The sequence below is a fragment of the Puntigrus tetrazona genome, chromosome 14, assembly GCF_018831695.1.
Source record: "Puntigrus tetrazona isolate hp1 chromosome 14, ASM1883169v1, whole genome shotgun sequence".
NCBI classification, from domain to species: Eukaryota; Metazoa; Chordata; class Actinopteri; order Cypriniformes; family Cyprinidae; genus Puntigrus; species Puntigrus tetrazona.
This window is the reverse complement of record NC_056712.1, coordinates 4,797,783-4,823,498: the sequence shown is the minus strand read 5'-3', so window position 1 is coordinate 4,823,498 and position 25,716 is coordinate 4,797,783. Positions and strand designations below refer to the sequence as shown.

General features: G+C 39.0%; 1 protein-coding gene across 2 annotated transcripts in view; it reads left to right on the top strand.

The window, feature by feature from the left end:
- The window catches only part of nlgn3a (neuroligin 3a), a 149,129-nt gene extending 126,650 nt beyond the window's left edge, over window positions 1-22,479 (top strand). For both annotated transcript variants that reach the window (XM_043257594.1, XM_043257595.1), the window contains 3 exons: window positions 4,758-5,547; window positions 19,023-19,629; window positions 20,608-22,479. In XM_043257594.1, coding sequence (XP_043113529.1) covers window positions 4,758-5,547; window positions 19,023-19,629; window positions 20,608-20,853 — 1,643 coding nt within the window. In that variant the 3' untranslated portion in view covers window positions 20,854-22,479. The remainder of the gene's footprint in view (window positions 1-4,757; window positions 5,548-19,022; window positions 19,630-20,607) is intronic.
- Window positions 22,480-25,716: the final 3,237 nt, after the last annotated feature.

Sequence of the window (25,716 nt, the reverse complement as noted above, 5' to 3'; positions counted from 1 at the left end):
AGCACATGAATGTAGAATACCGTGGTGACCTTCACCTGAAATAATTTCTTGAATCCAGGATATGAATCACCGAGACACTTTGGTGACCCCTCTGCTGATCTAGGACCAGGAACCAGGGGGAAATTGTACTGCATATTTATTAGCACTCTGACAGCATTTGTGGCCCAGATTGTAATGCTAACAATAGTAAACACATGAACGTGTTACTCATGTTTCCCTCCTCGCCCTGGAAAGAGTGCAGAGTGTCAGCATTACAATCAAACGTCAGATATCGTTTGCTGTTTATAGACCTGCACCATCTGGCTGATCAGAGGGTGCGCAAAAGGAGGGGTAATATAAAGTTCAATGGCTGTGTGGTGAGCATGTATGCTAGCTGTGAATGGACTAGCGTTCCGCCAAGTTGATATGCTGTGGTGTGTTTGTGGTGACTAGTAAGTTTTAAAACTCTAAGCATACTGCGCATGAATGCAGACGTTTTTAGCTACGCACACTTGATTTCACGTGTTGTTGCATTTTAAAATACATAATTCATAAGTCAAGTATACAGACCAGTGGAAGGGATTTCATTACAGTGTGGCAATGTGTGTTAGCATGAGCATCGATAAGACAAACAGAAATGTCCTTTTCTAGTGTTCACATTGAAATGATCTTGATGTAATAATCTATTTTAATTTTAAAAGGGTCATGCAAATCAACATGTTCTTGATATTAACACATTTAAGAGGCTACTGTGCATTAAATAACATACTGCAAGCATTAAAATGTAACAAAAAAATGTATTATTCTTTTCTGCCCTTCTGAAAGTCCAAGATTTGAATTTATCATGACATTATGATTTCCTAATATTGTGAGCTGATTTCTTTAGGAATCATGATTTCTGGTTTTGCTCTGTTCATTTTGAAGATCAAAAACATTCTGCAACAAACTTATTACAACTTGAGTCTTTTTAGAGTTGCGTCTTTCAATTTTAGAACTAGAGCTGCGGTGTTACATTGAAATACTGTTCGAAAGTTACATTTTCTGTACATTAATACAGAATAGTTTTAACCAGTTTATCAATATAATATGACATAGGAATTGGACTTCTCCTGCGCTTAGGAAATAGGGAGCAGTGAACACTGCAAAGGGACTCTATTATTTAGCAGCTTAAGACGCACTAAAATGTAATAAATGTTAAACCATTGGAATACATACGTATAGCAATGTAATAAAAATGTGCCAGGGTTCACATATTAAACCTGTGTTTTAATACCACTCAGTGGATGTTTCTCTTTGAAACTGCACGAAACATGCAGTAAGGTACATAAAAAAACGGTGTTGCACAAAAAGTGCACATAGGTACATATTTTTTGAGATCAGCTTGTTCTCCTCATAATCGCTTTAGCGCTCAATTCAAGATCAGCAAAAGTCTATCGGTGATTTGATTTCAGAATTTTTGTCAAAACTCCCTTCATAATCAATGACAGCAAAAATGAGTTTATTTTGCTCAGTGAGTCTTATAGTTACATAATGTTTTCACAGTGTCAGATATGAGGAAAGTATTTGTGAGATTGCAAAAATCGCGTAGCAATAAGTAGATCATTGCACTGTTTTTTTCCGTAATCCAAATGGATGGGAATGTTATAATGCGATTCAAATGCATGAATTTGAATATTTCCGCTTAGCACTTTACTGCGTATTTAGAGCTCAGAAAAGCTGGGTCATTGGAACGAGAGAAAGGGAACAGATAGAGTCTTGGCTTCCCGAGCCCCAGGTGGCCATCTTTCATCCTCCAGCCACCCTGCGAATGCTTTGGAGAGAGAGTCGATATCCTTGACATCTGCTCCCTCGCCCTGGGAGTCTGGCCACTGTCCTGTCCTGAGCGCCTGCAGCGGAGCGAAGAGCTCAGCTATTCTCAGCCTCCAACGCAGACGCGCACACAAATACACGTGTCAGGTGTTAACAGTCCACCAGCGCTGCATCTGACAGCACGTTCCCCCAGCGAAGAGCAATGGCAAAAATGAAAGGTTAGGCAGGTTAGTTGGATTGGAAATATCACAGCCTGCAAGGTGCGACTCCTGGATATTCCAGCAGTCTCGGATTCTCTTCATCGCTTGGCCTCCAGAACATTATCTTTGGGGAAATTAGGAAACCTAAGTAGTGGGTAAATTTCCTTAGTGTGCAGTGGGCCAACAAAGAAAAGCCTCGCTGCGGATCAATTGTGCAGTCAGGTAAGAAAGTGCCCAGAGGAGGGTGAAGCAGGGAGTCTCCAAGAAAAACAAACCTGGTACGAGAACACAAACGGAGAAAAAGAACTTTTTTAGATGCTGCGATTCTGAGCCCTCAAACGCGCATCTCTCGAACGTTTCTGAGGCATTCATAATCATTGAACAGCATGCATATGCTAGCTCGCTTGGGTATTTCTAAGTCTCTAGCTGTGTGCGCCGCAGATGGGTGGTAATAGTAATATTGAGCGGTCATTAAGGTGGGAGGGAGGCCAAAACTGTTCTCGCTGCTGGGATGTGTGGTACGTTGCGCTACCTACGCACTACTGGGCCCAGGCTTCTTTGTTGTTGATAAAGAAGGAGTAGGAGTGTAAGTGTAGTTGAAGAATTAGATTCCGTTTGCATGTTCTTATCGGTGATCTGAGCTGTAGAGAGCAGAGGATGTGTTGAAAGGTTTGAGTGCTGACATGCGCATGTTAAAAAGTCCTGGAGTCCTGGATCTCAGCACATTCAGATACACATCTCGACACAAATGTGGGTGTAGATTATAGCTGCGAACGTTTCAGCCGAATGGATGAAATTATGTTGCATTCCTCGGCCCATGGCCATCTGTGCCCATGTTTGTGCAATGATTAGGTTTAATCATATTCTGCGTTCTGTGTTGCTTTGGCAGCCGCGATTATGTGAGATCAATGCAAACAAACTCTGAGAAAATATTTAGACCTAAACGGGTTTCGCTGGTCATAAAACTATTTTAATTAGGCTCACACTCTATAATTGTTCAGCGCCTTCAGATAATAACAGAAGGCTTCTGAAGTGTGACATTATAATAGGTTGTTGATAATGTAAAGTATATTGATTTAATTATATGGCTTTGTGAAAACATCCACTGAAGCATATATCAATACTAGCTAGACAAATCCCAGAAATGAAAAAAATCAAATACATTTGTGTCATTAGAATTTAGTATTTTGTTTTTATTTCAACCTAATTTCTATATCCCCAGTCCACAATCCACAACAAAACAAAATATAGAGTCTGAGCCATTCATACAAAAAAATGGCATTCTTCAACCTGCACACATTTTGTTATTATCATTGGTCTATGTATGACTGGGTCACGTGATACCTACATGTCCAACTCGAAAAAGCATTGCATTTTAAGGTGTAGCGATGCATTCTCAAGACCTGTGCATCGTGTTAGGCTCTGTTTAGCTGTTTTTGACTCCAAGACCGCATCCTATGTAAACAGCAAAGCTCTTAAAAATTATTTCGCCATAAAATGTTAACCATGAACATAATGGAGCGAAAATAAATCCGAATGGTCGGCAGACATTTGCTCGTTTGCTCTAATCTCTTATAACTTATTCCTTATAGTGAATACTGCATGGTGTGCTATATACACAGACGGTTCACAAGCTCGTTTATCAATTCCTTGTAGTGAATACTGCATAGTGGAAGAGAAAGTGATTTCACTGACTCTGAAGAGAATTAAAACTAATGCTGTTTGATTTGGTTGTCTTTTGGTCAGTGATACTCTGCAGACACATGTGTGTTTATTGTTTATTTTGTGGTCATGAAAGATTCAGTACCCCTTAGACTTACTAAGGGCTAGCTTTTTCATTTGTAATGTACAAATGGGAAAGCTACCCCTTAGTAAGTGTTCACAATAGTACTTCACAATTTACCTCTTCAAACTAACTTAGAAATCAATTTTTTTTCAAAGCTAACTTAACATAAAACCAAAAAATAAAGTTTCAATTGAAATCTTTAATTGTTTCGACATACATATTTCTGAAATAATATGTTGAACACCAAAACAGAGTCTTGGCTAAACTAGCTTGCTTACTAAGAGTAATATTAATCTAAATGATTCACATGGTTTTATATGTTGCAAAATCATCAAATCATCAATGCATCAAATATTTTTACACCTAGATAATTTTGTTTTTATTTAGCAGCCATTACATTTTTTATAGTATGCTAAAAACAGCCAAAGTCTTTCAAAGTCTGACAAAAGCGGATCCAAAATATTTGGTCATATGACATGAAAAAGTGCACAGTTCCCAAGATACAGAGGGTGGGTCAACTTACCCCATTCTTTCTACTGAAAAACCAGCAAACTAGCTTAGCAATCCGTTAGCTATCAGGCAAAGCGGTTAGCACTAAGCTAAGGATGTATACGAATGTTTCGTGTACAGTTTCATACTGAGTATCTACTACATTTGCTTTGATGACTAAAAAAGTTTCATGGTGTGAATACGGGTGATATGAATGAAGTTTAGATGCACTACATCTGTTATGTTGTCACTTTCGAGTTACTTGCCAGCAACAGTTTTCTAGGGCTTTTTTCCGAATTATGTGTAAGATTTAAGACATTAATTTTCAGATTTTCACGATACCATGGCATCACACCGAAAAAGGCACAGAATAGAAGTATTACTTTAATCAAACGATGCTGAAAACATTAAACTCCCAGTCCTACTTTATATTCATCTATTCCTGATGTGAAGCATTGCTTAAAATGCATTTATTTTGTCTCCTCTTGCTGCAGGACTGTTTCATCGTGCCATAATCCAGAGTGGCTCAGCATTGTCCAGCTGGGCCGTCAACTACCAGCCGGTTAAGTACACGAGGCTGCTGGCAGAGAAAGTGGGCTGTAATGTGCTGGACACGCTAGACATGGTAGACTGCCTGAGAAAAAAGAGCGCTCGTGAGCTGGTGGAGCAAGACATCCAGCCAGCGAGATACCACGTCGCCTTTGGCCCAGTCATCGACGGAGATGTCATTCCAGACGACCCTGAGATCCTGATGGAGCAGGGCGAGTTCCTCAACTATGACATCATGCTGGGTGTCAACCAGGGAGAGGGCCTGCGCTTCGTGGAGAACGTTGTGGACTCTGAAGATGGCGTCTCGGGCAATGATTTCGACTTCTCGGTCTCTGACTTTGTGGACAGTCTTTATGGTTACCCAGAGGGAAAAGATACGCTACGAGAAACCATTAAGTTCATGTACACGGACTGGGCGGACAGAGACAACCCTGAGACGCGGCGTAAGACTCTGGTGGCGCTTTTCACCGATCATCAGTGGGTGGAGCCCTCGGTGGTGACGGCAGATCTTCACGCCCGCTACGGGTCGCCAACGTACTTCTACGCCTTCTACCACCACTGCCAGAGCCTGATGAAGCCCGCTTGGTCAGATGCAGCCCACGGAGATGAGGTGCCCTACGTCTTTGGCATTCCCATGATTGGCCCCACCGACCTCTTCCCCTGCAACTTCTCCAAGAATGATGTCATGCTCAGTGCTGTTGTCATGACCTACTGGACAAACTTTGCCAAAACTGGGTAAGTGCCTAACTTACATCATGCAAAGTCTGGGGCATGGATCATTGTGTGTTTGTGTGATGCACGATGGCAGCTGGTCTTTTAATTGACCGATCCAAGCTTTTTCGTTGAGGATGCTTGTGTGGAATGCTGGCTTACCATTAGACTGCAGTCTGGAAAATACAATTGAATTGTAATGAATAAATATGAATATATAAATACACATCTGCATGTATATATTTGAGAAAAAAAAGATGTTACATGTATATATCAAATACAAATATATACACATAAATACATGTAAAGATTTTTTTGCATAACATACTTGTGCGCACTGTGTATATTTATTATGTATATATAAAAGCACACACATATAGTACATATTTTGATATATTTACACTCAATTAATTCATTGGCTAGGAACAGCCCATGGTTGACAAAAACAATCATTTTCTCTTGTTCAGATTCATAGCAATGCGTATTCATGTTGCTATTGTCTCATTTATTGATATCTGTACATTAACTCCACAAATTACTAGGCACTGCAATTATGTGTCTATGATGACACATAATTACTGTTTATTAGCAAGATAGACTGAAATTGGCTAAACTTGCTTGCAAAATAAAGCTAATTATTAGTATAACAAATATAAAAAAAGGCATAAACACAGTATTTGAAAAAAATTGCCATGAACATCATTATTCATCTTCTCTTTTCTATGTGATGCTGCTGTTGGTTGGACTGTTTGCGAAAATCCACACCTTTAATAGTACTTAATGAGTTTAATCTCATTTAGTTATTATTGATTATCTAATATGCAGCAAACTCTGTCTTAAATTCCCCATTATTACTGATTGGTTAGCTTCAGGTTGTACTACTCATTTATTCTGCATTACTTCCTGCATAGTTACCTATTATTGATGGATAATTATTCCAAAGCGTCCCTATTCTCATTCTTCGCTGTGGACGTTGTGTTTTGTAACCTTGCAGATCATTTACATGTGCAAACAGCTATATTACACACTAAAGGAAAGGTCAAATAAAAAAGCGTAATAGGTGCCCTTTAATAGACCAAAGTGTCATAGCCATTTAAATGAAACAAAAAATTGGCAGGAATTGCATTTCTAGATTTGGCGAGTTGAATAAATGTACACTTCCTGCAGATCATTTGCATTAAATAGAAGATTCGGTCATCATCTACTCACGTTGGTGTAACCTCAAATACATAAGATTCATTCTTTACTGTTAAAGCTGCACTTTTCCATGTTGCAATAATATTTGATCCGATGCATTACTGTATATTTATTGATTCATCATTTGACAGAACTCATTTTCTGATAGCAATAGCAACATTAGTATGCATATTTTACTGAACAATGGACAAAGTGCTTATCTATATTGCTTATATATACCCATATTACTTATCATCCTATACTCTACTATCGTCCTACATGTTGTGTGTGTGTATGTGTTTTCATAGCCTGTGCATATCGTTGTTCTTTTGTTGATTTGGATTGCTTCTGTTGTCCGCTTTGGATGAAAGCGTCTGCTAAATGATAAAATGTAAACCAACATATTGAATCTGAAGAGTTCTGCTCTCAGACCTACGCAACAGTCCTGCCGCAAAGCCCCAGTAAAGGTAATTATGATGAATGTGTCGAGGGAAAATAATAGGAAGACTCTCCATCTCCTCATAAGCGCGCCTTTAGAGAGAAGCCATCTTTACGGATTACGCTTATATCGAAAGAGTTTTCGTTTTTTGTTTAGATTTTATTTTTTCCATAGATATATTTAGAATGTCTTTTTCGCTCCTGTTCAATACGAGAAGGCAGAAAGCGCCCGTTTTCTTTATTTTATAAAATCACGTTTTGTCGATATCGTCAGCGCACACAATTAAAAGTAGAGCCTTTACGGTTCCGACTGATTGCTTGAGCGATTGCTTTTATCGCTGCACAAACTTATATCAAACGAAACAAAAATGTTTTTTTCTAAATGAACGTTTTTAGTAGTTTGCTGGAAGGGGAAAAAGACGGGCCCGGGTCGGTAATTCCGATAAGCTCTCGGACACGGGCCTAAATTTGAGAGCCGCGCAGGGCTCTACACAGAATACAGGTTTACAGAATACAGCACGAGTGGGACTTGAGACACCGTGCAGAGAGAATTATCAGTGGAACTCATCACATTTCTGCCCCTCAGCAATATCGATCAAAACCCCTCTCTTCAGTTGATCACTGCCGCCCCAGGTGACTGCATATACTCAACAGCGCCTCCTCCCTCGCTCCCCTTCTCCTTCCTGCTCCATCCTGCCCAGAGCACAAAGCATTATAGATCTGTATGAGGAGTGCTTGTAATCAGCTCTAACAACACAAATCTAATTTGACAACTGCTGTTACTGAGAAAAATTGATTGGTCATGCTGCTGCTTCTCCACTTTTACCAGTCACAATAAAAATGACACCCCCTGACATTTATAAATCATTCTTTAACTGTTAAGTGCACACTAGGCGTAGCCAAAAATAACATGCACAGAGTGCAAATGCTAATGGATGAGTACCGCGGGCTATTTTTTTTTTACACTGAATGCTCAAGTCAACATTCCGCAAGCATATCAGAGAACTTTTCAGAACAACATCTGTCCAGAAAATGTCAAATTAGCTCAAGGGCATGGGACATTTGTACGCTAAACACTGATCTCTCCCCACAGGGTGATCATTTTCTCAGTTAGACTGCCAGATTTTCTCAGTTTCTCGAAAACAAAAACACAGAAAGGAAATTGTTTGGTCAGCGGATTGCGATGAATGCTATTTCCTGTTTCTTAAACATCCAAAAAAATTGACAATAGTTGTTTCATCTTGAAATAACTTGTTTCCCTGCTGCCTACATTTTTTTTGTTGTCTACAATTAACATTTTTGGGCAGCGGGGTAACAAGTTATTTCAAGTGGAATTTGATATGAGATATATATACCTGATATATCCAAATGAACTCATAGCATATCGAATCAAGATCAGAATCCAAACTAATTGCGAAATCTGCGCAAATATTTCAGGAAATTATGGAGGGACGCATTAAAAGGGTTATTTCTTTTTTCAAGCAAAAAAAATGCATTCAAAATGAAAACAGTAAAGATGTATATTCGAAAAACAAACCACTTGTTTTGCCACTTGATGTTTGGGAAAGGAAATAAAGCATGACATGCCAACAGAGGATATATTAAAAAATACAAACCTTCATGATGAGTCATAGATATATCATATATAAATTGTATAAATGTGTTCATCTATTCAAATTGAATTCAATCGATAGCCTCAAAGCGTATTTCCGATTTCAAAAACGTCATGTCTTGAACAAATTTGACACAAAAGCACAAAACCATTCTCTACGTTGCTTTAAAAACCCACTGTCCGTAAAATACACGGCAGCCTCGACCCCTGCTGTATGCTATCTGCCATTTTAAAAGCATCCTTTCAGAAATACTAAAGATTATTTATTACATGACAAACACTGTATCCTCTCGCAGTCATTCATCTAATGGCTTCCAATTGAACTGGCATTATAGAATCCATTTTAAGCACTACTAAGTTTCTGATATTACTGCCCGTAGAGTTGTTCTATTTGTGCGGCTCTATTGTGAGGAGCGGATTATATAGGATACTGCTTAGCAGTCGGCTTGTGCAGAGCCAAGGATTAGATGCCAGGATAATGAACCTCTCAATCGCATAAAGTACACAAATCGTCACTTCCATCTTAACCGGCAAACTCTCCGGTTTAGCTCCGATGCATGCCGGGACACAGCCACAAATGTGCACTACAGCATGTGAAGTGTGCTTACAGCTTCTCCATGCGATGACCTAGATAGCGCTCCCTGGCATCTCTCTGAACTGGACTCTTGAACCCGAGCCAAATACGTACGTGGATACGGAACCTGAAGTTGAATAGGTGTGCGTTATAGTGAGCTCGTGCCACTTAATGTCAACAGTACGTATCATTCCCCGAAGCCAAATCCTTCTTTCCGCTTCATGGTGCTTACAAGCAGTGTTTTCCCCCCCTGCAGTTAGAATACAACATGAAAACAACCATTAGCTGCGAAATCTGGGTAGAAAGGCATGTTTGACCAAAAACTAGGCTAAGTGACAAAGTAACAACGTTTCCTTACTGGATGCCAAGCTCTTGAGTATGAGGCTAATAGATACGGTATATTATTTTATAGTACATTATAATTATATAGGTTACTTTGGAAATACAATTGACCCAGTAAATAAAATAATTAATGGAACTTTATTAGCTTTCATTTTGAAACATTCGAAGCAGACAGGGTTAAATCTTACAGTAGTACTCGACACTGATTACTGTCAGACTTTCAAAATCCTTCATCACATGGGTTAAGATTATAATAATTTCATTTTAAAAAGCACAGCCACCACAAAATCAGACTTTGGCACCTCTTTTAACTTTGGGAGCGTTCTGAGGTCAAATACAGATTTAAAATCCTAACAAGAAGCCGTTTAATAGCTATGACGCTGTTTTTAAAATGACATCTTTGCATGGCCATGATATTAAACGCTACCATGAAAAAAACGATTAATCTTAAAATAAATAAATAAAGCATATACGTGAACCAAAATAGATATAATAATACAATAGAATAATGCAATTGTTGAATAATTGTTTGACCTCCTAAACTCCTGAAACGTTGTTGTTTAATTTTTTTAAAGCGGTAAATGCAATTTGTGAAAGAAATCAACCATATCTGTGTGTGTGTGTGTGTGTGTGTGTGTGTGTGTGTGTGTGTCGAAATATTCAAATGTAACCCTATTTGTAATCATTAACATTTTCATAAGTAACTGTAACTTAATTGCAAATCTTTTTTTACAGTAACTGTAACAGATTACAGTTACATTTATTTTGTAATTAAATTGTATAATTTAGTTACATCCACAACACTGATTATTATATTATATTATATTATATTATATTATATTATATTATATGTGGATTATTTGCTGTGGTGATCCCTTATACATGCATGTTATAAATGTTAAGATGTAATAAACTCTTGTTGTTGTTGTTTTTGCCACATTAGTAAAAAGCATGAACGCCTCCCATTTGTAGAGAGATTTATAAACAGGCGGTGGGCCTAAAAGCTCTCACATTGTGTTTAATCTGTGTAAAAAAAAATTAAATGACTTTAGGTGTTATTACATATTTCTGACTCTCTAACGAGTCTTTTTGAAGAAAAGTCAAATAGACGTTTTATCTGTCTTTGGGACAATTATTAAAAATCATTAATCTCCGAAATGAATGGAAGAATAATGGTAAAATGCTGCCAAGTGTAGAACCGTTAAATTGAATTCAAATCTCAAAGGGTTTTTAGACAGTTTTTTTTTTTTTTCTGAGCATGTTATTAACAGTAAAAGCGTAATACATTAGCACCCTAATTAATTTATCAAGTGTTAACCGGTGGCCATTAGTCCTGCAGAAAAACAAAAGCATCCAAGAACCTTTTCCCCATTGATAACTGAATTGTCTGTGCATATCGCCTTTGTTCAGGCTACAAATGGACCTCAAATGCTGCCGCTCTGTTTTTCTATAGAGATCGTAACGGTAGCATTTGACGGACAGGGGCTGTTTCCTCTATGTTCTTCTACTGTGTCATTCAGCCTCCAGTCAAACAGCCCATGCTGAGCAGAATACTGTTGTGCTTTTCCTTTTGTCCTCCTATTTTCTCTGCATCTCCCTTCGTGCTTTCTTGTAACAAGAACACAAGCCACTCTCAGAAATGCCGAGGCCTGCTGGGATGAATCCAGATATATTTCTGTTTGAAAAGCCCATGTTTTTTCATGATGCTATCCCTTGCCGAGACACCGGCGATTCCGCTCAAAGAATAAAACATGATTAATCAATAATCGATAAGCCACGATTAATAAATAAGACTTAGCTACGCACGTGCCAGCTTGACCGTGATCGCTCAGTGATTTGACACGACCCGCATTTTGTGTTTTCTGTATTGACGTCTGTCTTATTGAAATTCAGTTGCCTGTACTTTATCTGAAAGGCAAGCAGATGCTCATTAACTCGCACTGTCTTGTCGTATCTGCCTCGTGATTGTGAAAACAAAAATAATCATTTCAGTGCTGCATCTTAATGAGCGGTTTCTCTCGCCGCTACACCCAAACAGAAACAGGCTCTTGAACATCAGTTGACCTGCACCCGAAGCCAAGCCTATCTCTTTCTCTGTCTTTGAGCTAAACTGCTTTCCGCGTCCCCTTCTTTTGTCGTTCCTAGACCTTGGCGAGTCCAGTCGGAATTAAAAAGGGATGGTTTATTTTGTTTAGCAGTCTTCCTAATTAAGTCGGCACTTGATATCGTAGGAAATATCTTGGCGGTATGCAGATTTGGTTTGGAGAAGGTAAGGGAGAATCCTCCTTGGACGCTCATGATGAAGAAGCCGACGCCGCATGTCGAATGTAATGAGTTGAAGCATCATCAGAAGAGAGCTGAGCGATCAGGGCTGGACAGGAGTCAGGACACATGTTGACCATCGCTCACCTCACCCATCCGATCAATAGCAGTCATAATGAAGAGTGCACAGGGGCCCGTGTCCTGCAGCTATCTGTATTGCTTTAAAACCACTGCCTTCTTTTTGGCTTGCTGACAGGAAATCTCCCTGACAGTGATGTAGAGATGTTCTGATACGGCTAGAATCCTCAAAATGTTGGAACCTGAAAACACACATCGGTCAGTATTGTATTCTCAACAGAACGTAGATAACATAAAAAATGTTCAAACTGGGAAATTTTACAATTGTATGCAAAAAATGAGGTAATTTCGAATTTGATGCCCGCTACAGGTCTCAAAATTGTTTTGGGCTGGGGCGTATTTACTATGGTGTAGCGTCTCCTCTTCTTTTCAAAACAGTTTGAAAGTGTCTGGGCATCGAGGTTATGAGTTTCTGGAGTTTTGATGCTGGAATTTGGTCCCATTCTTGCCTGATATAGGATTTCAGCCACTGAAAAGTTTGCGGTTTTCATCTTTGACATATTTTTAGTTTGATGATGCACTAAATGTTGTCTCTTGGTGAAAGATCTGGACCGCACGCAGGTCAATTCAGCGCCGGACTCTTCTACTGCAAAGCCATGCTGTAATATCCGCAGTATGTGGTTTTCACATTGTCCTGCTGAAATACACAAGGGCTTTCCTGAAATAGACGTCATGTGGAGGGGAGCATATGTTGAACTTAAAATACCCTTATATACCTTTCAAAACTTTTCAAATTTCAAAAAACGCCCCAACGTTTCCAGAATTCAGAAGTTTACATTCAATACAGCTGAATTCGAAATTTCATTCAAAATGGCATTATGGAACCTGTAATTAATTGCATAAAGTGGTTGATCCTGCTTTGACTATTTTTATTGGTGAAGCAAAAGTAGACATTTCTAAAATGTTAATTATTCCTCAATATTAACTTTTGCTCTAAATATTGACATCCATTTACATCGCTAACCATAAATAGTAATAGCAGCCTTATTAAACACCATTATAGTAATGTGGAATTGAGCATTAACCAGCCACTGACTCTCTGAACTTTAAGCAACAGCCGTTTAAACTTTATCAGCTAAGCCGGGAGGTTCTTTGAAAGCAACTTCTCTGTCTATCATGCTGTTTTATGTTATATATTCTATCTGCTGACCTTGAGAACAGCAAAGAGAGATAAGAAAAACTCTAAATGTAACACTGCATCTTTCAAAAGCGAAGCCAGTTGTGCGCGGACCTTGAAATGTACCGTAAGATGAAAAACCGCATGGAGCAGTGCACACTACCTTCTGTATGTATAAATAACCCCCAGATAGAAAACTTTCAAATTAAAAGTGCATACGCTACCTTGAGTTAGAATCAGTGCCATTCAGTTGAAGATTGAGTTTTCGTTGAAATAAGTGACCCTGACCATCGCACGGTAAGACACTAAAGTGGAAACAGAGGCTTTTATGATGCCCCATTGGATTTGGTGTCTCTATGTCCACAGTCACCCAAGCGCTGCAAATTAGACTGATGAATAACCAATGCAGCCCCGTCGAATTAACTCTGACTCGTTTTCACCTTGTCATATTCATTAGATTTATTCTGCTATGACTGCTATATGAAAAAAAGACCTTTTAGGGGTTTTTTGTTATTATTCGTTTAGCATGGGTTTTTCCAAGAGTGAAACTAGTTCTCTTTTCTTACTTTTCTTTCTTTTTTTTAAGATTGAGTTTTTCTGTGACTGACAGATGCCAAAAGTCCAGCCCAAATTTTCCAGGACATTGTAGTGTATATAATATTTTTGTCCAATTTATTGTTCATTGAGTAAAAGAAAGGAACACTTAACAATTAGCCTTAACGAACACCATTAAAATAAATAAAACATCAATAAAACATAATTAGATGCCAATTAACAGTAAAAGATTGTCTAGATTTAACTCGATTAATTATTCTCAAATTATTCCCAGACATGAAAATATTGCTTTATGAAGAATTTTTATGGTCAGTGAGATTGATAGGAATACTAAGATAAAAAACAAAATTTTTACTTTTTTGTAAAATATATCATTAGGGTTTTATGTTAGTACAACATCAATATTGTAACTTACTTTTGTTTTAGTACAATATTTTGCCATTGCAACATTTTAATGTAACAATAAACAACTGCAATTGGATTTATGTTGTACATTGTATTGTTTATATTGTATACCTCGTTTTTCCATATTTGGAGTGCACTAAAGCAGCAGTCAATAAGGTTTTTAGGGCTTTATAAATGAAAATCTTTTTTTTTACGGTCACTATTGTGACTTCTGGGATTAAATGGGTTAATCCGCTACTAGGAAACTAGAATATTGCACTGCTAAGATCGAATCCTTTGATGAAAATATCTTCAGACAGACCTCTCCCTTTGGTGTTAGGATGGCGTTTAGGAAGTCCAACCTAGTTTCAGAATCTCAATGGCGGTAGAGTAGTTTCCTCTCAGGGCCTGAGATCTGAATGAGTGGCGCTGATAGAGGCTGAAGTACTGCTTCAGTGGGCAAGCCCAAGTGGCCTGAACCGTAGAAACGTTTGAGCGGTTTAGGAGCCATTTGAGTGGGTGACCTGACAAAACACGTCAGCTAATGTTTCATTTGTACATACACTGCCCAGATTGTGGGTTAGTGGGATGAATGGGGGAACAAGCTCACCGCTGGGGAGAGAAATCACTTATTACACATTACTGACAAAAATGTGTAGTTACCTAATGTAATGAAGACGGTGGACTTGCAGTTTATTATACAAGCAATACACTATATATTATACATAATGCTGTCATACAATTAGTTGCACCATTAATTGCAATGTTATAGCTTCAATAGTGTCTATCCTATACACAATATAAATAATATCTGAAATTATAAGAATAACTACAATAATTTAGCAGAAATGCAAACAAGAAATATAAAGACCAAAATGAAAGCAAATTCTAAATAAGGAATAAAAACTATAATAGCATCTCAGTGATAATAAAATAACAGCGGTCCAATAAATGTGGCTAACAAATCCGATACGATAGACCGAACATGCAAGAGATCAGTAATGAGCTCGGTATAAACAGGCATAACTGCAGGAAGAATGAGACTTCACAAACATTGAATGACTCAGACTGCCTTATATCAGAGCCCCTCCCCTAGAGGGAACCTTCAAGGTTAACAAAAAGAAGCATAACGCCGCAGTACACTGGCAAGGAGACAAAAAAAACCTTAGATGAGAGGCCTTTTTTAATGGATGTCAGTGAAGAAGAGCCTTCGGTACTCCAAATGAACTGTTCCTTCACAGTGTTTGGCAAATCTTTAGTGTTTTCCAGTATGGAGTTTGTCCCTAATGTATGTTTCTGAAATGTAATTCCATATTTCCTCTTTGAGATCTCAGCCATGCGCATATCGCAAATGGCAGTGTAAGGGTTACGCTCTAAAACCAAAACGTGAATGTGGAGCTAAACCCTCGCGCGTGAAACACCCACACAAAGTATGTCACCGGTGCAGATCAACGGCTTCTGAAGACACATCCAAAGCGTCGCAACTGACCTCAAATCAGCACTGAAACCCAGCCGCAAACCTAAATATGCTGTGTCACGCAAGTCGGTTGATTGACCGTTACGAGACGCGCGGTGATATTGAGATTCTAGCGTTTCCTATTAAGCGAGAATGCCCCAGGTACTCCGCCTGCCACTCGCACGCCACGCAGCAAGAATTCATATACGCTGCGCCGCTGCGGCTTCATTGATGTCCTGTTCTCTGGCATGTTGCACCGTGGCAGATCAATATGACCTTACCTCTGCTGCCTGCTTCTTTGAAACTTAATTACTGATATTCAGCTACAAAGTCATCATGGTCCGGCTGCCAATATTCATTGGGGATCATTACCAGCCTAATAAAACCAGTTATTTATCGGCTTCTGAGCTGACATTCAACCTATCTCCATTTTCTTTTCTGCTCACAGAGGCGCAGGCGAGGAAAAAAGCACACAAAAAAGCATAAAAGCATGTTATTTGTCTTTAAACTAGATGTTTTTTGTCCTTTCCGATACACTTGATTTTCTGCACACGCGTCACGGCGTAGACCAATGGCTCTTAAAAAAAAATAAAGGTGCTTGAAGATGCAATAAAAGAAAGGTTTTTTTTGTCTAAATGGTTCTGTAAAGAATGTTTGAAGAACATTTAATAAACATTTTTATGGTAAAAAATGATTCTTCAGATATAAAGCGGTAAGAAAGAGATTTGTGGAACCAAAAATGGTGCTATGTCATTGCTTTGAAGAAGCAAACCTTTATTTCCTTGTAGAGAAAATGCAATACCAATACAAAACATTTTATTTCTAATCCGTATGGTTTTTATATAGCTCTTTGCATCTACAGCAATGTAAGATGTAAATCAGTTCAACTGGTGCGCACACCACAATTTATTACAGTGCGAGAGAGGTGATCAACAAAAATTATTCTGTTTACCCCAAGTGTGTGAGCGGCATCTAGATGCTCGATTTCACGAGACATGATTTGATAAAGCCTCTAGACAGATGGAAGAGCTATTATCAAATTTCGAAATACATTAATATTAATGCGGCTGAATTGAATTATACAATAACACGTAGACCTACAGTGTCGTCCTTTCTAAAAAGTTGTTATTGTGGCGTTTTCTGATAGGACTCTGTCACAGATATGCAAAGGTGGTGCTTAGCTTAAATGCTTGGCAAACAGACAGTATAAGGACAAACAGCTGCAATCTTGACTTGCTGTCACTTTTTATCCGCGGCGAATTACGAAACATTGGCCACAGCGATTGTCCCTACGGTTTGGAATTGAACGACTCGCTCGAAGGCACACCAGTGATTTTGTTTAGTTTAGTTTATTGCATTTATAAGCACGGCTGCAAATGAATCAGCCAAAGATCACGCGACGTCTCTTTATTAGATCGAGTCTAAAGCGCCGCGTTGTTTTATCTAGTGGTATTTCAACACAGAGAAGGGGTCAAGGTTTAGCTGGTTAGCACGTCCCCGTTAGCACCCGGTTGTTGAATCGTACCACGTGGCGTGTCCCTTCATCACTGTATATATTTCCCAATTTCTAAAGAGCTCTTAAAGGCTTAGGGTAGTCACTATTGAAGCTAAAAGACAACAAGTAGATGTGTGATTATTTAGATGCCATATGTTCATACAGACGATAACTCCATAGTACCGTGGAGATTGGACACCACCTTGTTTTGGCTTACGTGAGCTTTAGTATCAGTTGGAGAAACAGTGACCCCTGGAGGCTAAAGGGTAATACTACACACTCCCTCACACACACAGGAGGGCTCTTTGCCAGCTTCCCCCCTTTAGCGTTTAGATTAATATGGTCCACTTTCTATCAGCACACTCGCTGTTAATGCAATCTGCACTGCTTTCCCAAAGCAATTAACGGAATGGATGCACTGCTGTTGTTTTATCAAAAACAAGTTGCATCCTGAAGCACATCTCAGCTGTTGATTTATTCATCTGTGTTTCACTTTAAAAGCCTCTGGCCCATCTCTTTTTTATAGAGAATGAGCCGAGGATGCGTGAAGCCCAGCAGGCAGAGGTGCTTAGAGATATGAGCTGTAACGTAATGTCACACAGGGGAGAAATAGAAAATGATGATTTGGAAGAAGTGCCGGGCAGCTTTATACAAGAAGGTGAAACAAGACAGATAGCCGAACAGCGATGAGGAAGAACGTCGGTGGACGCAAAAATAGTTTTGATGATTAGCAAAGTCTAAGGGTTGATAGGCGCGAGGATGCAAGCTATTTGTGTCTTCATGCGTGCTCAGGCTGACCAAGATGGAAGGTAGAGATTTACTGAAAAAGAAAGAAGAAGCTTGTTGATATTCCTGCTGGAGATTGTAAAATATGATCGTGATAATAGTAAGTTGTCATTTAGCGGATGCCTTAAACCAATCGTTCTAAAAGAATCAGTGTACGCTTCTGGAGGGCCAGTGTCTTGTTGAGTTCAGCTCTAATCTGCCCGAGACACTTCCTTGGAAGTTTGTAGTAATCACAATCTTGATTAGGATTGCAGCTAAACTCTGCAGGATTGTGGTCCTCCAGGAACAGGATTAGACTCTCCTGCCTTACAGTATCCTGGGGCTGAAGATTGCTCATCAGTGGTGAATTTAATGGGAATGAACCAACAACTCAAAAAGGTTCATTCTAATAAAAAAATCCACTACCGTTTATGGTTCCTACTCATGTAATGATGCACCCAGAGCCAGGTGAAAACCTCGGAAAATCTGTGCCGATTCAAGTCGTAAGAGATATCAAACGGATTTTGATATAATTGAGGAAGGGGGGTTATGTGAATGCATCTCTGAGACCGACTGTCTTCACAAACATAGGTAGATGGTATTTTCTTTTCTTTGTGAATTTGCATTCTCTTGCAGCCCATCCACTTTTATGCGGTTATATGTAGCATTATTTGTCAGAACAAGTCAATTTGCTTCAAATGCATTTTATGTACAATGTGCAGTTTTCAGCCGGAAACATGCTGATATTTCTTTTGAAAAAAAAGAGAGAGAGAAAGAGCTCAGGCAAAACCTTAGATTTCTTATATGGAGAGATACGTTTATTTTATTTATTTTTTTTGTTTCAAATTTTCACTTTTTCAGTTTTTGTTATTTGACAGATAAAGAAACATTCATTATTTTTTCTGAGGAATAACTTTAAATTTTTCGACTTTTTCCATTTATGAAAAAAAAAGTGAGAAAATCATATTTTGAATCACATCGCGTTGTCATGCTTTTACTGAAAAAGAGCAGCATATAAATGTTCAGCAAAACAACTTCATTTGCATTCTCCAAAAAAAATAATAAATAAAAACTGGTAGTTACAAATGAAGGGTGAATAAATTTTCATGTTGGGTGAAGTATTGCTTGAAAGTTTTCAGTGACACTTCAAAAAGTTTATTTATTCGTCTTCTATCTCTTTTGCAGAGATCCCAACAAACCAGTGCCTCAGGACACCAAGTTCATCCACACTAAGGCCAATCGCTTTGAAGAGGTAGCCTGGTCCAAATACAACCCTCAAGATCAGCTGTACCTGCACATCGGCCTCAAGCCTCGAGTCCGGGATCACTACCGCGCCACTAAAGTGGCCTTCTGGAAGCACCTGGTCCCTCACCTGTACAACCTTCACGACATGTTCCACTACACCTCCACCACCACCAAAGTGCCACCGCCCGAGACGACCCAGAACTCCCTGTCCACCAAACGCCCGAACGGCAAAGCCTGGCCGTTCAACACCAAGCGGCCTCCGATGTCTCCGGCCTACAACAGCGAGAGCGGGAAGGAGCAGTGGAACGGAGAAGAGGAGCCAGGCCCTCTGGTGGTGGAGAACCCGCGGGATTACTCCACTGAGCTGAGCGTGACCATCGCGGTGGGAGCTTCGCTGCTGTTCCTCAACGTCCTGGCGTTCGCCGCTCTGTACTATCGCAAGGACAAGCGGCGACAGGAGCAGCACCCGCAGCCCAGCCCTCCACGAGCCACCAACACCAACGACGTCAACCGGCACGCCCCCGAAGAGGAGATCATGTCCCTGCAGGTCAAGCAGACGCACCACACATGATGCATATTGAAGTAGCTTTCATAAGCGCAGCACTGATTAGCTGACAGTGGTTACCAAGGAAATGCTGTATTTGTCATGTATTTCATAAGCTGTCAGAGAGTCATTTTACGTTCTCATGCAGGCCATCTGCTTTTCTCTAGTTTTAAGCCCCGATCAGACAGAACGCTTTTTGTGTGGTGAGAGGTGCCTGTTTTAAATTGTTTTCTATTGGCAATGAGCTTTCGCACGCTATTTATTCACCCGGAGCGCCTCACGTTTTAACCGCCTGCTGCTCCTCGTGGTTTTTCAGAAGCGCTCACTCATTGACTGCCGAGTAACGAACACTGTCAAAAGTATAAAAGACATCATCAGAATAGTCCACCTGCCATTAGTGGTTCAATCTAAATTTTATGAAGTGACAAGAATACTATTTTCAAGAAATCCAAAAAAAATAATAATACTACTGACTTTTTTTAACAGTCCGTCACTACGCGGTTTGCATTTAGCAGATACTCTCCAAACTGGCTCTACAGACTGCAAAAAAAGCTTTTTGGACAGCTGATTTAGCGGTTGCCTAGCAACATAAAAAAGCTGCTCTTTTGGTGGCAGTATTTGTTCTTGCATGTACTTACAGTGTAAGTAAGTACTGCAATATAAGGTAAGTGCATGGGGTAGGGTTAGGTTTAGAGGTAGGGGTATTACTTGTGATTACGTCAATTCTACAAGTACATAGTATGTATATGAGAAACAAGATTGCAAAATGTGCTACTGCTCTCTTTTTTTTTTTAAAAGTCACAAAAAAAGGTAGTATGATAGTATGATACCCAAAAAACATGTTTGTTTTGATCGTGGCCTTGTATAGCATAATTTGTCAGAACGAATCGATACCCTTCAAATGCATTTTCTGCACAAGGTGCATTTTCTTCAAAAAACATGCTGATATTTCGTTAAAAAAAACAATAAATGTCCCTGCAGGTCAACCAGACGCACCACGAGTGTGACGCAGGGCCACCCGGAGACCCCTTACGGCTCGCCTCGCTCCCCGACTACACGCTGACTCTGCGGCGCTCGCCCGACGATATCCCGCTCATGACGCCCAACACCATTACCATGATCCCCAACTCGCTGGTGGGCATGCCCAACCTACACCCGTACAACACCTTCACAGCTGGCTTCAACTCCACCGGCCTGCCACACTCCCACTCCACCACGCGTGTATAGCTTTATGGTCATCCGACAAGAGGGAGGGACGGGGGAAGAGTCTTCGGCTTCAATGAAAACACTGAAGCGAGAGGAGGGGGTTCAGGACGATGGTGGATACGAAAAGATTTGAATAGACTTTTGCAAAAAGCAGTGACAAGTTCTTTCCAGATGTCAAGTTGTGCAAACCTGCCAAAACAGAACTGCTCTCTTTCCTTTGAAAAGGGACGAGCGTTTCAAGCAGTATTTTTTCTAATCATCGTTTTAAAAGAAAAGAAAGAAACGCCTTTTTAAGCAGAACCGGGCGAATGGGGCGATCACTTTTTTCTTGAATAAATAACAAAAAAAAAATACAAAAAAAAAACAAAAAGGAAAGTGCATTTTATTTCCCATCACAATCTTTTGTGGGAAACATGTTTCAAAACTGTGGCCTCTAAGGTGACGTCTGCATAATATCGTTTGCTTTGCTTTTCGATTTCTTTTCAATGCCTTATAAAGAGCTGTTTTTTTTTCCTCTTAATTTGACGATCTTTCCCTGAGATGTGTCTGTGTGGAACGTAGCGATCTGACTCGGAGTGGTTGGATTCCGGGAAGCATTAGACAGACGACAAATATGGAAAGCGCTGGATCGAAACGGTAACCGCAACTCGTTTTCCAGTTGCATAAGCTCACATGTGGTGTTTTAACTTTTTTTCTTGGTTCTACTGAAAACCTTTAGTTTGAAGCTTTTCCGTTGGACAAGACTGGAGATGAAGACTTTTACTGTGTTTTGTTTAAGAAAAGTGCATCTTTTACAACAAGATTATCTATCGGCTCCTGTGTCAAATTCCCAAGAAATGCACACTTACACACAATGCTCAGAGCACTGTTTGACTGGTGTGTGTGTGTGTGTGTGAGAGAGATTCTGGGTGTGAATGGGAATATTTGAGTTGAGTCTGTGTGTGTGTGTGTGCGCGTGTGTGTGTGAGTTTTGGATTGCCTTTGCCATGTTTTCTGTTATATATTTGTGTGATGGGGGTGGGGCGGGGGGCTTCTTTACCACTGCATTGATTTTGTTCACCACAAGTAGTGTTTCAGCTGCGTCTACTGTCGTCTGTCTTTGCGAAATAGAACTTTTTGTTATTTTAAAAAAAAGTTACATATGTCTAATTTTGCTTAAGAATTACAAAATAAATCTATTATTTTACATGCAAGAGAAAACAATAGCTTAAGATTGAACTGAACTAACTGACATGATTCCATTGACTTTGTAAGCGTTCCTCTCGACTGGAGACAGTGGCCTCTTTACACTGAATAACCTGACTTCAGTGTTGACCTGTGTTTCTTTAAATATATATATAAATATGGGCATACATACATATATGTATAGGGCTTTTATGAAGATTTTGCTCCCATTGAACCGAAAGTGTAAATGACCATTATAATCAATTCTTATGCTGAAAGCACCAATATTCAGAGGGCAGAGCAGTTAGTGTCTGTGCTAGTTTTATCCTCTACACCATAATCTGAGGCCACAACAAGTGTCTTTTTAATAGCTCTATATGTATATTTATGTATAAATATATTTAATATTTATTTATGTATACCAGATGTATACATGCTGATTGTGCCATGTGCCAAATTAAACCATAAAACTGGAGAAGAAAACGGTTTCCAAAAAACTTTATTTTACCTATAAGTTTTATTTGTTGCACATCACGGCTAATGCATATTTGCCATCTGATTTTTGTTGCTTAACATATGAGGATTTTTTTTTAAATGAAGTTATGGGTGGAATAGTATGTTAAATCAGTAACACTTTACAATAAAATGTCATTTCTGAATATCAGTTAATGTATTAACTAAAATAAATGAACGCTTTTATTACAGTATTTGTTCATTTTTGCTAATGTTAGGGTTAGGGTTCATTGTTAGTCCATGTTAGTTCACAGCGCAGTCACTAATGTTAAAAAGCACAACTTGAGATTTTAATAACGCGTCACTAAATGCTGGAATTAACATGAAATAAATTTAATGAATGCTGTAGAAGTGTTGTTCAATATGAGTTAATGTTAACTAATGAACTTTATTGTAAAGTGTTACCGTTAAATCAATCATCTGTACGCCCATCTGTAAGCACTAAATATACCTTGAAAAATAAAATGCCCTGTGAAAACTCTAATAATGTACACACTTAATGATGAAGTCACTTTTTAAGCAAAAAAATAAACTAAACTGAAACATAGTTATGAGTTATCCTGGTTAGCAAAGAGACAGGTGTGTAAATTATCTTTATAATTACACACCTGCAGAATAAAAGCTAGCACTGCATACCATCATTTCAGGCGTCGGAAAGCTTTTATGGTTGGAAACTGGAGTTATGATCCAGTATGAATGTTCCGATAACCTACATGGATTGCACGGATGGCCGTTCCTCACAATAACTCCAAAAAACCCTTTATCGCCAGCAGCAAAACATGCATTTATCTACAGTTCTGACCTTCTTGAAACCCGGTTCGCTGCTGTTCAACGTTTGGGTGCGTTCGGCCTGAAACATGAAGCAATAATGTGATTGCACCAAACTCTACTTTATAACGCATTTAGCGGAAATGAAGAATAAATACCAGTTGAAAAGCTCTTGAAACTGGGTTTGAATTAGACTTCGACAGAACTCCCAGAACCTGAGTCATCAGCAGATGAGAGTATTTATTACTCATGTGGGTGTTTAAGGATGTTTCGATGGCAGCTGATTCATCACGCATATTCAGCTTTTGATCCCTGATTGACTGAAGGAATATCACAACATGCATCATAGAAGTCTCGCAGGAGCAGCCGGGTTTCCTCGGATGAACCGGGGTTATATTACAGACGGCACGGATATGAGCAGATAGAAACTCTGAGACCCTTGGGGCCACATGACAGACACCTGCTTCAATATCTACTGACTAAAGTACTCGGGTGTCACGCTGAAGCCGAAGAATAGGCATAAGTATGACATTAAACGAGTTTTTAGGCTGTTCAGTGAAGCAATTTGATTGTAGCTTTGTTCGCTTGAGCGTGTACCTGCCGTTGAGGAAATTACTTTAGCTGCTAGGCTGGAAGCCACGGTGCATAACATCTTCTCTTCTGTGTCTTTAGTGCTGCTCTCATAAATCAAATGATTTTTCGCACTCTCCTCTGCTGCTCTTTTCCTCTGGCGTCCTCTCCTACCGTAGCTCTGAAAAGAGCTAACGCGCAGCAGAAATGAATATAACGTTTCCATTAATTAGATGGACCGTTTTCTGATTCAATGAATTATTCCTGTAGTGACATCTACATGTATTATTGTGTTTATCAAATGCCATGTTTGGGAATATTATAGTTATAGATAATGAGCTCGTGCTCATGCACCCAAGGGTTTTTATGGCAGACTCTATAGTCACTGCTTACAAGAACGCACCAAGGTTTTATATTGCTTTGCTTGGACATGTTAATACGGATCAAAAGTGTTGCTAGGTGTTTTACAGAGTTTGGAAGTAACTAGTTACATGCAATGGGATTACGTAATTTAATTCAATAATAAATATAATCTGGTACAGTTACTGAGAAAAATATGTAATTGTTACAGTTGCTTTAAAGCTAGATTTAATTATGACAGATTTGACTTTTTCCCACATTTCACTACTTTAAAATATGATACACCAATGTTTTAAAGACTTTAGGACACAGTATAAGACATTGCCTGACTGTGTCATTTCCTATTTGGGTTTAGTATAAACTATTTTTTGAGATGATTTTTTTTTACAAACTAAATTCCATAAATGTTGCGACTCTTCAAATCACATTAGACTATATTTTATTCACAATAGCAGACAGGGTTTACTAACAGTCGTTTCTGGAAGTATTATGGGCCAATTTAGTCATTTCAATAGCCACTTTTTCACCATCAGGCAAATATCAGAGCCAGAGATGTAAATAACCACTAATACGAGAATCATGCCGGTGACTGATACAGTGTCGACCGAGGCCAGAAGATCACAGGCATCCAAGGTCTTCAGCCTTGGTCCTTTTGCACAGAGATTTCTCCAGTTTCCTTGAAACTTTTAATAATGTTATGCACTGTAGATTGTGAGAATTGCAAAGCCTTTGCAATTTGACATTGAGGAACGCTGTTTTTACAATTTTTTACACACTATCTCACAGAATAGAGAGAGCCTCTGTCTGTCTTTACTTCTGAGAGATTCTGCCTCTAAGACATCCCTTTTATAGCTAATCATGTTACAGACCTGATATCAATTAACTTAATTATTTGCTAGATGTTCTCCCAGGTGAATCTGTTCAAAAATGTCTTTCTCTGCAATTTGTCGCCCCATGCCGATTTTTTTGAGACCTGTATCAGGCATCAAATTTGAAATGAACTCATTTAGAGGATAAGCGTAACATTCCTGAGTTTAAACATTTGTTATGTTCTATTGCGAATAAAATATTGGCTCATGTGGTTTGAAAGTCTTTTAGTATTCATTTTTTTTCAAATTGTAAAAAATACATTTCCAGAATTCAGGTTATAGATGCTGGTGTTTCCTGCCATAGCTAAGAAAATAATACGCAATTGATAGTTAAGATAAATGAAAAGATAGTTAAAAAAAAAAAAAAAAAGCTGAGCCAAGTTAAAATTTTAAGGCAATTAGCTTCAGCAGATTTTTGTGTTTTCTCAACTTAGAAAACTAAAACAAACATAACTTAAAATTTTAAGTTGGCTAATTTTTGGACGAGATTTTAGTCGTTTCTTGAAGATGGCTAAAGAATTAGCTGCTCAGAGTTGGGCAGGTCATTCCACCAGGTTGAAACAAAAATCTGTGAAAATGATTTTGTGCCTCTTTGAGATGGCACAATAATGCATTGTTCATTAGCAGAATGCAAGCAATG